Raw genomic sequence first — 13,793 nt, forward strand, 5'->3', positions numbered from 1 at the left:
ATTTCCTCTTTCTCTAATTCATTCATGTAAGCATTTAAAGATACAATATATACCCTGAGAGCTGCCTTGAGTGAATCCCATAGGTTTTGTATGTTGTTTCATTATTGTCATTATCTAGGATGAACTAATTCTTTCTATAATTTGTTGTTTTTAGCCACCCATTGTTTAAAATGAAGTTATTTAGTTTCCAATTTGTATTGGGTCTATATCTCCATGGCACAATATTGTACATGATTTTTGTTGCATTCTGATCTGGGAAATATGTATTCACTATTTCTGCCTTTCTGCAATTGATCATGGTCAGTTTTTGCCTAATTGCGATGTATTGCAGAAAAGTAAGTACATCTCTTTCTATCACCAATCAATTTCCTCCATAAGTCTGAAATGTCTAGGTTTTCTTAAAAATCTATTTACCTACTTAACTTCATTCTTGTTTATGTTTTGGTAAGATTTATCTACATCTGAGAGTAGGAGATTGAGGTGTCCCTCTAGTAGAGATTTTGCTGTGTATATCTTCTTTTAACTTCTTCAACGTCTCCTCTAAGAATTTGTTTATTATATCATTGGGTGCATACATATTTAGTATTGAAATTACTTTATTGTCTATGGTACACGTTAGGAAATTATTAGTTTCCTTCCTTCTCTCTTTTAACTGAGTCTCTTTTTACAGATGCTTTAACTGAATTAAGGATAGCTATACCTGCTTTTTTTCACTTCAGGTGACACAAAATATATTTTCCCTCAAAACCTTTTACCATCATTTCTCATATATATATTTCAGGGGGGCACTCACAGCAAACAGAGGGAGAATTTTTTTGTAGGCAGTGTATTGCAAGATTCTGATTTTTAATCGAATGTGTTGTTTACTTACATTTTAAGGGATCATTCATCCCATTCACAGTGTTATAATTTCTAACTCTTAATGGCCTTCCATGCTATCTTCTAAATGTTTGTATTTTTCCCTTTTTATCACCTTATTCATATTCCCCAGTATTTTCTTTTTGAATTCCACCACCTGTTTGCCTTCCTATATGCAACTCCTGTCCCATTTCTTTCTCTTTTCAATTTGTCCCTTTTTCCTTCCCTTCCTTCTGTTATTTCCTCTTTTCCTCCCCTCTCCCCTTATTCCACTTTACATAATTGAAATATAAGATAAGTTTCTTAACTTAGTTCAGTGTATGTACATTATTTTTAAGTCAAATCTGATGAATGCAAGAGTCTTCCCCCCGACTGCAATAGTTCCTTTGTACCTCTTAATGCAATGAGATTTACCCCATTCAATCTCCTTCAACCTCCCATCTCTTACCATCCCTCTTTTTAGGAAGGTATTGCTTTTGAATCATTATATCTGAGTCACAGAAAAGTCAGGAGTGTCCATTATTTCTGGCTAAGTATAGTCTCTCTGATATTACAGTTCTCAAGACTTATGAGAATCTTTCTTCCAGGTGGGGACATAGCCAGTTTCATCTTATTGGATAGCATTTTTTTTCTTTACCTTTTTTTAAGCTTTTTCATATGTCTCTTGTGTCTCCTGTTTCATGTCCACATTATCTATTTAGCTGTGGTCTTTTCATCAGGAGATGTTGAAAGTCTCCCATTTTGTTAAATGTCCATCTTTTCCCCTGGAAGAGAAGGCTCACTTTTGTTGGACAGCAGATTTTTGGTTGTATCCCAAGCTCCCTTGCTCTTCAGGATATCTCATCCCAGCCCTTCAATCCCTTAATGTTGATGTAATCAGGTCCTGTGTAGTCCTTCCTGTGGCTCCTTGGTAATTAAATTGTTTCTTTTTGGATGCTTGCAGGAATTTTTATTTTATTTGATAGTTCTGGAAGTTGGCAATAATATTGCTTAGTGTTTTCATTTAAGGATCCCTTTCTAGAGGGGATTGATCTATTTTTTCTATAACTGTTTTGCCCTTAAGTCCCATGAAATGGGGGAAATTTTCTATCACTAAATCTTGTAATATTAAAAGCAGGGTATTTTTTCTCTTCATTGTTTTCAGAAAGACCAATAATTCTTAGGTTATCTCTCCTCGATGTCTTCTTGAGGCCATTGGTTTTCCTGATAAGGTATTTTACATTTTCATCTATTTTTCGATCTTTTGGCTTTGCTTAACCGAATCTTATTGTCTCATGAAGTCATTAGTTTCCACAGATTCTATTCTTTGATTTTAGAGAAGAATTTCATTTATTTACCGTTTTGTCCAACTCCTTTTCCAATTGGTCAATTCTCTTTTTGAACGAGTTTCCATTTGCCCAAGTGTTGTTTGAGAGAATTATTTTCTTTTTGCATCATTTTCCTAATAGAGGATCTAAGAGACTTATTCTCTTTTTGTTGTATGTGTCCCATTATGTTTTCCAAGGATTTGTTTTCTTGTTGTGATATGTTAATTTTTTCTTCCCGCGTATTAATGTGCTCTTCAGTTTCTTTTCCCAATTTTTCCAGTTGATTTTTAAACTAATTCCTGATTTCTTTAAAGAAGTTTTTGTAGACTGGACACGAATTTATATTCTCCTCAGCAGTTCTAGATCTCTCTAGGTTAGAATCTGTGTTTTGAAAGTAATTCTCAATGGGCCCCCCTTCTGCTGGCCTTTCTTCATTTTCCTATGATCTTCTGTTGAGGACTGGGTTGGTTCTCAGAAGTTTGCTTTTGAAAACCCTAGAGGCTTTGTTCACTTGGCTTAGTAACACTTCAGTGGGTTGGCCAGTAGGTGGTGCTGGTTGCTTTCTCTGCAGTGTTTGTGGTCTCAATTTGAGGCCCTCTCCCTAGGGCTAGAGAGAGTGAGGGACAGCAGCACAGTCTGAATTATCCTTGAACAATGTGGGCTAGGCAGTTAATCTCCCTTTCATCTGAGGGAGCTCTGCTTCAGACACCTGAACCTGAGGGGATGGAGGGAGGCTATTAATGTTTGTTCTGAGAAGAAGGCTCTGCTAAAATTATGGAGCCCAGGGCCTCAAAGCCCATCTGGTTGATGTCCAGTCGAGCTCCGCAACTCTGTACTGGAACTCACCCACTAGCCCAGCTGGGACTCAACAGAAATCTGCTCCCCCGCCAGAGATTCCATAGCTCAAGTTGGTTGTTGGGACCCTACTCACCAAAGCCATCATGGCTAAGACTGATCCTCTGGCTTCAGCGTGCCCCCACTGGCTCAATGTTCTCCACTCAGTGTTCACCCATGATGCCTTGAGACAGACCTTTTGAAAGGAGTTCTTCTACTAGCTTTCTTTCTGGCTTTTGTCGATCAAATTTCTATTAAGAGGTTTCTTTCATGTGATTTTTGAGTGGAAACCAGAATACCTTAGCACAGTGCCTATCTTGTCTCCACCAGCTTGACCAGAAGTCTGTTTACCATTTTAGATTGCGTATTCTGTATTGCTTCTCTGCCCATCCTGAGAAGGCAGGCAATTATGTAGAGACTATTTGCTTTTGTAGTCATGCTATACATTTTTGTATAAGATTGATTGAGAATGAACATACAGCCCTTTAGAATGGCAACATGGAAGCTTCAATCTAGGCAATCATGTTCCCTTTTTGCTCCATTTCTGTTGGTTAACATTGTTCATCAGGGGCCCTTTGGAATTGACTAGGATCATTTTCTTGCTGAGAATGGCTCAATCACTGTCACTTTATCATTCTGTAGAATTGGAGTTACTCTGTAGAATGTTCAGGATATGCTGAATTAGGTTTCTGCACGGAATGCAAATCTCTCAGGATGTCATTTTTTCACCTGCCAAAGGCAGATTCTGAATTAGTTCGTTGCTATTGTTCCTTTCTGATTTCAATCCATTGATCCCGAGAAAGGATTAATTGTGAAAGACTTGTATGATGATCTGTTTTGATTTTGGAATCAGATTTAGTTCTAGAAATGGACCTTGGAGAGAATGGGTCTACCTGGGTGATCCCCTGCAAATACCCTATTTGGGGAAATCTCTCAGGTTCACTGACAGATTCATCCTCCTGTTAATAGTGATCTTCACATTCCAATGTGGTCAACTTCTCAGGTTCACATATTCCTTTGACCTCATCTCATGGCTTAAGCTGTGCAGTGCAATTAGTGATTTTTGGGCATGTTTTGGTCCTCCTGCTGGCCCAGCTAGTCCAAGAATATAAGAACTTCATTCCCCTTAGGTGTTCAGATGGAAGCAATATAAGTATTTCCTCTGCTGTTAGTTCATTCTTAGGCAACACCAAGGAAATTTTGTGGGGCAGTGCTCTCTATTGAATAGTTGTCAAATGCTGAGAAACTCAGTGTGGAGGAATATTCCACTCAGACTGAAATCCATTGATCCTCCTCAAAGATCAAGTCTTGCCCTGTGGAATTAAAGTCTTTAGGGTCCGGGGATCAGAGATTTAGGGCAAGAAATGGGCTTTAGCGGTAATTGATGAACCCAGAATAATCTTGTCCAAGGCCCTATTTGGTGATAAGTACAGAGTTATCCTTGAAATGTTTCTGGCTCCAGTAGAGAGGAATCTAGAAAGTGCATATTGTTAAGTCCTCAGATTTTTCTATCTGGCAACATACTGTAACAGACTGTTGGTTTATGTCATGTTTTGATGGGATGCTTTGGGCCTCCTAGTTGAACATGGTTTCCAATCACGGAGCCAGGCACTTCAGAATTTTTGGTGAAATAGAAGACCTAGAAAGTTTTCCTCTGCTTTTAGTCCATTGTTAGGGAACTGTATAGACACAGTGTGGCACAGCCAAATATATTGAAGAGTAGCCAAATGCCAAGATATTCATTGATTGTCATTCCAATTACAGAAATGCCAAGAGCCCCCACAGATTTGGAAGAGGTGAGAGGACATGAAGAACAACAAAGGAAGTTGAAAGAGGCAAAGCCATCAGAAGTAACTGAAGGTCAGAATTTCTTTTGCCTGTTTAGGCTTTTTACCATATCCTTCAGAATTCTTAGGAATCTGTATGTATGAAAGGAAGGATGTCCTTTGTACCGGCTACTGCAAACGATCCCTGCCATAGACTGAAGGGGATTAATGGGAAGTATGCTTGGGAAATAACATCCTGGCAGTGCCTTCATTACACACTCTTGGAAGCTGAATATTCCATTCTAGTGAAAAGACTTCTCATTTTGAGTCTTAGTCAAAGGTGGGGGGGGGGGGGTTGAAGATTTTGTCGCACATCTTCCAAAGGAAGACATTATATTGAAACACTATTGCAGAGGCTTTGTTCTTTGCCGGAGACATCGATTCCTAGCCCCCATTGAGGAATGCAGCAAGCTCAAATATTTGCACTGTGCTATTGGAACTCAGGCCTCAGGGGAAGGAGACAGAGGACTGACAAAAGCTTGAAGTTATTGCAATAAGATAATGTTCTGAAGGCATTTAGTGGAAAGTCTAATACTTTTTGTAAAAGGCACATTTCTCAATTCCTGATGGCAAGAGTCAAATTTCTAATTCATTTGGTTTTCCTCTAGATTTTTCTTTCCTTTCTTTCTCCCTTTCAGAGCAGGTAATATCAGGAAGGTCCATTGTTTACAATTTTAGATTGTTGATTCTCTCTTGCTTCTCTGGTTTCACTGAAAAGGAAAGCAATCACATAGAGACTATATGCTTCTGTTGTCTTGCTATACATTTCTGTGTTAGATTGATTGAGACAGCACACAGAGATGTTAAGAATAACAGTAACAGAGGAAGGATGGGAAGCTTCATTCTGGTCAATCATGCTGCCTTTTTTCTCCTTTTCTGTTGGTTAGCATTGTTCATTAGGGCCCCTTTGGAATGAACTAGACTTGCTGAAAATCGCTGATTCATTCACACTCGATCATTGTGCAGAATTGAAGTTACTCTGTAGAATGGTCTTGTCTGGTCTCCTCAATTAGGTTTACTGCAGGGAATGCAAATGTCTTAGGACTTCATTTTTTCACCTGACAAAGGCAGATGCTGCATTAGGTGTTCGCTACTGTTCCTTTCTGATTTCATTCCATTGATCTTGAGAAAGGAGAAAGTGTGGATGACTGGAATGGCAATCTTTGGAGTTGTTGGAATAAGATTTAGCTCTCCAAAGGGACCTAAGAGAAAACTGGTATGCCTGGATGAATCCTCTCCACAGGCCTTATTAGGGGGTAATCTCTGAGATTCACAGCCAAATTAATCCTCCTCTTGACTGTGATCCATAAATTCCAATGCAGTCCAGTTCACGTGTTCATAAATTCTTTTGTCTTCATCTCATATCCTTAGCTGTACAGTGTAGGTAGTGATTTTTGTGGATCCCTTGGGCCTCCCAGTGATCCCGCTAGTCCAACAATAGAAGTAGTCCATTCCCCTTAGGCCTTCAGATGGAAACAATAGAAACATTTCCTCTGGTGTTAGTCCATTCTTAGGCAATATCAAAGAAGTTGAATAGTTGTCAAATCCTGAGAAATTTATTTTGTCCAATTCATATTAAAAAGTGGACAGGAGACCCCTTGAATTGGGAGCAGCCACAGCAGGCAAAAAGAAATTTGAAAGTGGAAACGGCATCAGAAATATCTGAAGGTCAGAATTTATTTTTTTTAAGTTTTTGCACGGCAATGTGGTTAAGTGGCTTGCCCAAGGACACACAGCTAGGTAATTATGAAGTTTCTGAGGGTGGCTTTGAACTCTGGTACTCCTGACTTTAGGGCCGGTTCTTTATCCACTGTGCCAACTCGCTGCCCCTCAGAATTTCTTTTTAGGGTATAGGCTTTGTTGCATCACAATGAGAGTTATTGGATGACTGTTTGATAAAGAGGCAAAAATGATTCCTGCTTAACAGAATCTTATTGTCCCATGAAGTCATTAGTTTCCACAGAACCTATTCTTTGATTTTAGGAAGAATTTTCATTTACCTTTTTTTCCAACTCCTTTTCCAATTGGTCAATTCTATTTTTGAACAAGTTTCCACTTGCCCAAGTATTGTTTGAGAGACCTATTTTCTTTTTGCATCATTTGCCTAATAGAGGATCTAAGAGAATTATTCTCTTTTTGTTGTATATGTCCCATTGTGTTTTCCAAGGTTTTGTTTTCTTGTTGTGATATGTTAATTTTTTCTTCCCAAGTTTTAATGTTCTCTTGAGTTTCTTTTCCCAATTTTTCCAGTTGATTTTTAAACTCCTTCCTGATTTCTTTAAAGCTGTTTTTGTGGGCTGCAGACCAATTTATATTCTCCTCAGAAGTTCTAGGTCTCTCTGGGTTAGAATCTGTGTTTTGAAACTAATTCTCAATGGGTCCCCCTTTTTGCTGGCCTTTTCTTCATTTTCCTAGTATCTTGTGTTGGGGGAGGCGTCGGTTCTCAGAAGTTTGCTTTTGAAAACCCTAGAGGCTTTGTTCACTTGGCTTAGTAATTCTAAGTGGGTTTGCCAGTAGGGGGTGCTTGTTGCTTTCTCTGAAGTGTTTGTATTCTTGATTTGAGGCCCTCTCTTTAGGGCTAGAGAGAGTGAGGGACAGCAGCACAGGCTGAATTGTTCTTGAACAATGTGGGCTATGATTTAATCTCCCTTTCATCTGAGGGAGCTCTGCTTCAGACATCTGAACCTGAGGGGGGTGGAGGGAGGCTATTAATGTTTGTTCTGAAAAGAAGGCTCTGCTAAAAGTATGTAGCTTGGGGCCTCAAAGCCCATCTGGTCCATGTCCAGTTAAGCTCTGCAGTTCTGTACTGTAACTCACCCTCTAGTCCAGCTGGGACTTACCAGAAATCTGCTCCCCCACCAGAGATTCCACAGCTAAAGTTGGTTTTTGGGACCCCACTCACCAAAGCCACCATGGCTAAGACTGAACCTCTGGCTTCACCCTGCCCCCACTGCCTCACTGTTCTCCACTCAGTGTTCACCAGTGGTGCCTTGTGACAGATGTTTTGGGAGGAGTTCCTGTACTAGCTTCACTTTCTGGCTTTTATCAATCAAATTTCTGTTAAGAGGTTTCTTTCATGTGATTTTTAAGTGGAAACCAAAAACCTTAGCACAGAGCTTATCTTCTCTCCACCATCCTGACCAGAATTCTGTTTACCATTTTAGATTCTGTATTTTATATTGGTTCTCTACCCATCCTGAGAAGGCTGGGCATTATGTTGAGACTATTTGCTTTTTTAGTCATGCTATACGTTTTTGTATAAGATTGATTGAGAAAGTACACACAGCCCTTTATAATGGAAGCATGGAAGCTTCAATCCAGGCAATCTTGCTCACTTTTCCTCCATTTTTGTTGGTTGACATTGTTTATCAGGATCCCTTTGGAATTGACTATGATCATTTTTGTGCTGAGAATTCATTCAGTCATTCTCGCTTATCATTCTGCAGAATTGGATTTACTCTGTAGAATGTTCAGGATATGCTCAATTAGGTTTCTGCAGGGAATGGAAATCTCTCAGGATGTCATTTTTTCACCTGCCAAAGGCAGATTCTGAATAAGTTGGTTGCTATTGTTCCTTTCTGATTTCAATCCATTGTTCCCGAGAAAGGATTAATTGTGAAAGACTTGTATGGCGATCTGTTTTGATTTTTGGAATCAGATTTAGTTTTAGAAATGGACCTTGGAGAGAATGGGTCTACCTGGGTGATCCTCTACAAAGACCCTATTTGGGGAAATCTCTCAGGTTCACTGACAGATTCATCCTCCTGTTAATAGTGATCTTCACATTCCAATGTAGTCAAGTTCTCAGGTTGACAGATTCCTTTGACCTCATCTCATGGCTTTAGCTGTGCAGTGCAATTAGTGATTTTTGGGCATGTTTTGGTCCTCCTGATGGCCCAGCTCACCCTAGAATATTAGAAGTTCATTCCCCTTAGTTGTTAAGATGTAAGCAATATAATTATTTCTTATGCTATTAGTTCATTCTTAGTCAACACCAAAGAAATTTTGTGTTAAAATGCTCTCTATTGAATAGTTGTCAAATGCTGAAAAACTCAGTGTGGAAGAATATTCCACTCTGACTGAAATCCATTGATCCTCATCAAAGATCAAGTCTTATACTGTCGAATTAAAGTTTTTAGGGCCTGGGGATCAGAGATTTAGAGCAAGTAATGGGCTTTAAAGGTAATTGATGAACCCAGAATAATCTTGTCCACGGCTCTCTTTGGTGATAAGTACAGATTTATTCTTGAAATGTTTCTGACTCCAGTAGAGGGGAATCTATAAAGTCCATATTGTTAAGTCCTCAGATGGCAAATGAAGTTCTCCTGCTATCTGGTAACAGACTGCCAGCGTACGTTGTGTTTTGAGGGGATGCTATGGGCCTTCTGTTTGAACATGGAGTCCAATCATGCAGCCAGTCACTTCAGAATTTTTGGTGAAATAGAAGACATAGAAAGGTTTTCTCTGCTCTTAGTCCATTGTTACGCAACACCATAGACATAGTGTGGCACAGTCAAGTATTGAAGAGTAGACAAATGCCAAGATATTCATTGAGTGTCATTCCAATTACAGAAATGCCAAGAGCCCCCTTGGATTTGGAAGAGCTGAGAGAACGTGAAGAACAACAAAGAAAGTTAAAAGAGGCAAAGCCTTCAGAAGTAACTGAAGGTCAGGATTTCTTTTGCCTGTTTAGGCCTTGTACCATATCCCTCAGAGTTTTTAGGAATCTGCACCTATGTAAGGAAAGATGGCTTTTGTACTGGCTATTTCATATCATCCTTGCTATAGACAGAAAGGGATTAATGGGAAACATGCTTGGGAAGTAATAATATCCAGACAGGACCTTCATTACATTGTCTCAGTAGTTGAGTATTCCCTTCTAGTGGAAAGCCTTCTCATTTTGAGACTTTGTTGAATGTAGGCATGTGGGGCTTTGTACTTGGACTTCCTGCAATGGAAGACATGTTATTTTCATGCTATTTAATTGGCCATGTCATTTGTGGCAGACATAGATTCTTAGCCACCAGTGAGGAAGGCAGAAAGCTCGAATTTACATGATATATCCTAGGTCCTCAGGCCTTAAGGGAAGAAGACAATGAGCTTAAAAAGCCATGAAATATTTGCAATAAGATAATGTTCTGAGTGCATAAATGGAAAGTCTAAGGCTTTTTAAAAGAAGAACTTCTCTCAATTCCTTAGGGGAAGAGGCAGATATCACAAAGATTTTGTTTACCTCTAGATTTTTCTTTTCTTTCTTTTTCCATTGCAGGGCAGGTAATCTTTGGAAGGTCCATTGTTTAAAATATTAGATTGTATATTCTCTCTTGCTTCTCTGCCTGCCATTAGAAGGCAAGCTATTACATAGAGTCTATTTGCTTTTGCAGTCCTGTTATTCATTTCTGTGTTAGACTGATTGAGAAAGAACACACTGACCTTAAGAATGACATTAGTAACAGAAGAATAGGAAGCTTTAATCTGGGTAATCAGGCTCCCTTTGTTTGCCCTTTGTCTTGGTTCGAATTGCTCTTCAAGGACCCTTTGGAATAAACTAGGATCCTTTGGTTGCTAAAAATTGCTGAATCATTCTCAGTTGATCATTTGACAGCATTGGATTTACTCTTTAGAATTTTCTAGTTCTGCTTAATTAGGTTACTGCCATTCATGCAAGTCTCCTAGGACTTTGTTTTTTCACCTTCCAAAGGCAGACTCTGGGTTAGGTGTTTGCTGTTCTTCCTTTCTGATTTCAGTCCATTGATCCTGAGAAAGGAGAAAGTGTGGAAGACTGGAATGGCAATCTCTTGTGATACTGGAATCAGATTTATCTCTGGAAAAGGACCTTGGAGAGAACCGGTCTACTTGGGTGAACCCTCTCCAAAGGCCCTATTTGGGAAATTTCTCAGGTTCCTTGACAGTTTCCAACTCCTGTTGACACTGATCCATAAATTCCAATGTGGTCAAGTTCTCAGGGTCACAGATTCCTTTGTCTTCATCTCATAGCCTTAACTGTGTAGTGCAGGTAGTGATTTTTAGGGATGCCTTGGTCCTCCCGTTGGCCCAGATTGTCCAGTCATAGAAGTAATTCATTCCCCTTAGGTCTTCAGATGGGAGCAACAGAAATATTTCCTCTGTTCTTAATCCATTGTTAGGCAACACCAATGAAGTTTTGTGGGACAGTGCTCTCTCTTGAATAGTTGTCAAATCTTGAGAAAGTCTTTGTATACAATTAATATTTTATAGAGACTGGGAGCCCCCTTGGATTTGGAAGAGCTGCAACAACATGAAGAAGAACAAAGAAAACTGAAAGAGGCAAAGCCATCAGAAGTAGCAGAATGTCAGAATTTCTTTTGACTGTTTAGGCCTTGTACCATATCCCTCGGAGTTCTTATGAATCTTTACCTATGAAAGGAAGGATGTGCTTTGTACTGGTTACTTCAAATGATCCTTGCCATAGCCACAAGGGGTTTAATGGGAATCATGCTTGGGAAATAACATCCAGATAGTACCTTCATTACAATGTCTTGAAAGCCAAGTATCCCCTTCCAGTGGAAAGCTTTTTCTTTTTGAGTCTTATTCGAAAATAGTCATGTAGGACTTTGAAGTTTTTTGGATATTTCCCATGGAAGACATGTTAATGTCATGCTATTCCATTGGCCATGTCCTTTCTTTAAAACATAGATTCTTAGCCACAAGTGAGGAAGGCAACAAACTCTAATATACGCAATGTTATATAGGAGCTCAGGCCTCAAGGGAAGAAGACAGAGTGCTTACAAAGGCATGAAATCATCCCAGTAAGATAATGTTCTGAAGGCCTAAATGGAAAGTCTAAGGCTTTTGTAAGAAGAAGAAGAGTTCTCAGTTCCTGAGGGGAAAAGATAGATTTCTCAGCCATTCTGTTTTAGTCTTGATTTTTCTTTCCTTTCTTTATCCCTTGCAGAGCAGGCAATCTTTGGAAGGTCCATTGTTTACCAATTCTAGATTGCACATTGTATCTTGCTTCTCTGCCCACCCTGAGAAGGCAAGCAATTACATAAAAACTATTAGCTTTTGCGGTCTTGCTATACATTTTTGTATTAGATCGACTGAGAAAGTACATACAGAAATTAAGAATGACAGTAGTAATGGAAAAAGTATAGGAAGCTTCGATCTGGGCAATTACACTCCCTTTTTTTCCTCTGTGTTGGTTAACATTGTTGGTCAGGAGCCCTTTGGAATCGACTAGGATCCTTTGGTTGCTGAGAATCACTCAGTCATTCTCAGTTGATCATTCTGCAAAATTGAAGTTATTCTGTAGAATGTTCTGGTTACGCTCAATTAGGTTTACTGCAGGCAATTAAAATCTCTTAGGACTTCAATTTTTCACCTGCCAAAGGCAGATGCTGCATTAGGTGTTTGCTACTGTTCCTTTCTGATTTCAATCCATTTATCCTGAGAAAGGAGAAAATGTGGAAGACTGGAATGGCAATCTTTTGCGATGTTGGAATCAGATTTAATTCTTGAAATGGACCTTGGAGGGAATGGATCTCCGTGGGTGTTCCTCTCCAAAGACCCTATTTGGTGAAATCTCTCAGATTCACTGCCAATTTCATCCTCTTGTTGACAGTGATGCCTAAATTCCAATGTAGTCAAGTTTTCAGGTTCACAGATACCTTTGTCTTTATCTCATGGCCTTAGCTGTGCAGTGCAGGTATTGATTTTGGGGGATGATCTGGTTTTCCTGGTGACCCAGCTTGTCCAAAAATAGAAGTAGTTCATTCCCCTTATGTTTACAGACAGATGCAATAGAAATATTTCCTCTGCTGTTAGTCCATTGTTAGGCAACACCAATGAAGCTGTGTGGGATAGTGCTCTCTATTGAATAGTTGACAAATCCTGAGAAACTCATTGTGTACACTTCATATTATAGAGAGGTTGGGATCCCCCTTGGATTCAGAGCAGCAATGGCTTGAGGAGGCAAGAAGAAAGTTGAAAGAGGAAAAGCCAACAGAAATAGCTGAAGGTCAAAATTTTTTTACTGTATAGACTTTGTATTATCTCACTGAGAGTTCCTGATAAACTGCACAGTAGAGAGGAGAACTTTTGTCCCTGCATCTACTCATGATCCTAACCATAGCCACATGCTGATAAAGGGGAGACCTTGTCATGAAATTCATCCAAAGTTACCTTGCCTTATGTTCTCTAGGAAGGAGACATACAGATGCAGAATTCATTGATGAGGAAAGAGACATAATGAAGGCAGGAAATCTAAGCAATATGACAGAGTTCTAAAGGCATTAATTAATGTCTGGTCTTACTCATTTGGTTGACAAGAAATATTTCTCAATTCCTGATTGGATGGGTCCTGTTTCTCATCAATAATTTTTGACTCTTCCTGTTCCTTTGATTTCCTTCTCAATTCCATGGAATGAAAACTATTTAGGATCCCATTGTGTCTAATTTGAGTTCCATGTTCCCTCTTGAATATCACCCCTTTCTTAGGAGGGAGACAATTAAGTATTGGTTAATATTTGCAATCATGTAATCTATTTCTGTGTCAGGTATACTAAATAAGAACCATCACTGATATCCACACACCATTTGAACATGACAAGTAAAGTTGGTTCCAGTCTGTATTCACACAGCATTATTTCTTTCTTTGGTATTGCCTTGAATTTCAGCTTTGAGATCATCTCATGTGTCTTTCTTGCTGAAAAGTAGCCAAGTCATTCACAGTGGATCACTGAAAAAATCATTGTTACTCTATAAAATGCTGTCTCTGCAGTGCTCAATTGATTTTTTTTTAGATTTTTCAAGACAAATGGGGTTAAGTGGATTGCCCAAGGCCACACAGCTAGGTAATTATTAAGTGTCTGAGGCCAGGTACTCCTGGCTCCATGGCTGATGCTCTATCCATTGAGCCACCTAGCCACTCCTGTGCTCATTTGATTTTGCAACAGGTTACACAGTTTTCTTAGAATCTCATTTCATGCCT

At 39.3% G+C, this 13,793-nt stretch overlaps 1 protein-coding gene across 8 annotated transcripts in view; it reads left to right on the forward strand.

Annotated features, from left to right (window-relative positions):
• Positions 1-11,434, forward strand: part of LOC141514006 (uncharacterized) — a 247,533-nt gene extending 236,099 nt beyond the window's left edge. For 7 of the 8 annotated variants that reach the window (XM_074224410.1, XM_074224416.1, XM_074224414.1 and 4 more), the window contains 3 exons: positions 4,764-4,859; positions 9,398-9,493; positions 11,063-11,434. In XM_074224410.1, coding sequence (XP_074080511.1) covers positions 4,764-4,859; positions 9,398-9,493; positions 11,063-11,106 — 236 coding nt within the window. In that variant the 3' untranslated portion in view covers positions 11,107-11,434. The remainder of the gene's footprint in view (positions 1-4,763; positions 4,860-9,397; positions 9,494-11,062) is intronic. The other variant, XM_074224417.1, reaches the window with a different exon arrangement.
• The last annotated feature ends 2,359 nt before the right edge of the window (positions 11,435-13,793 follow it).

Source organism: Macrotis lagotis, chromosome 2 (genome assembly GCF_037893015.1).
Source record: "Macrotis lagotis isolate mMagLag1 chromosome 2, bilby.v1.9.chrom.fasta, whole genome shotgun sequence".
NCBI lineage: Eukaryota > Metazoa > Chordata > Mammalia > Peramelemorphia > Peramelidae > Macrotis > Macrotis lagotis.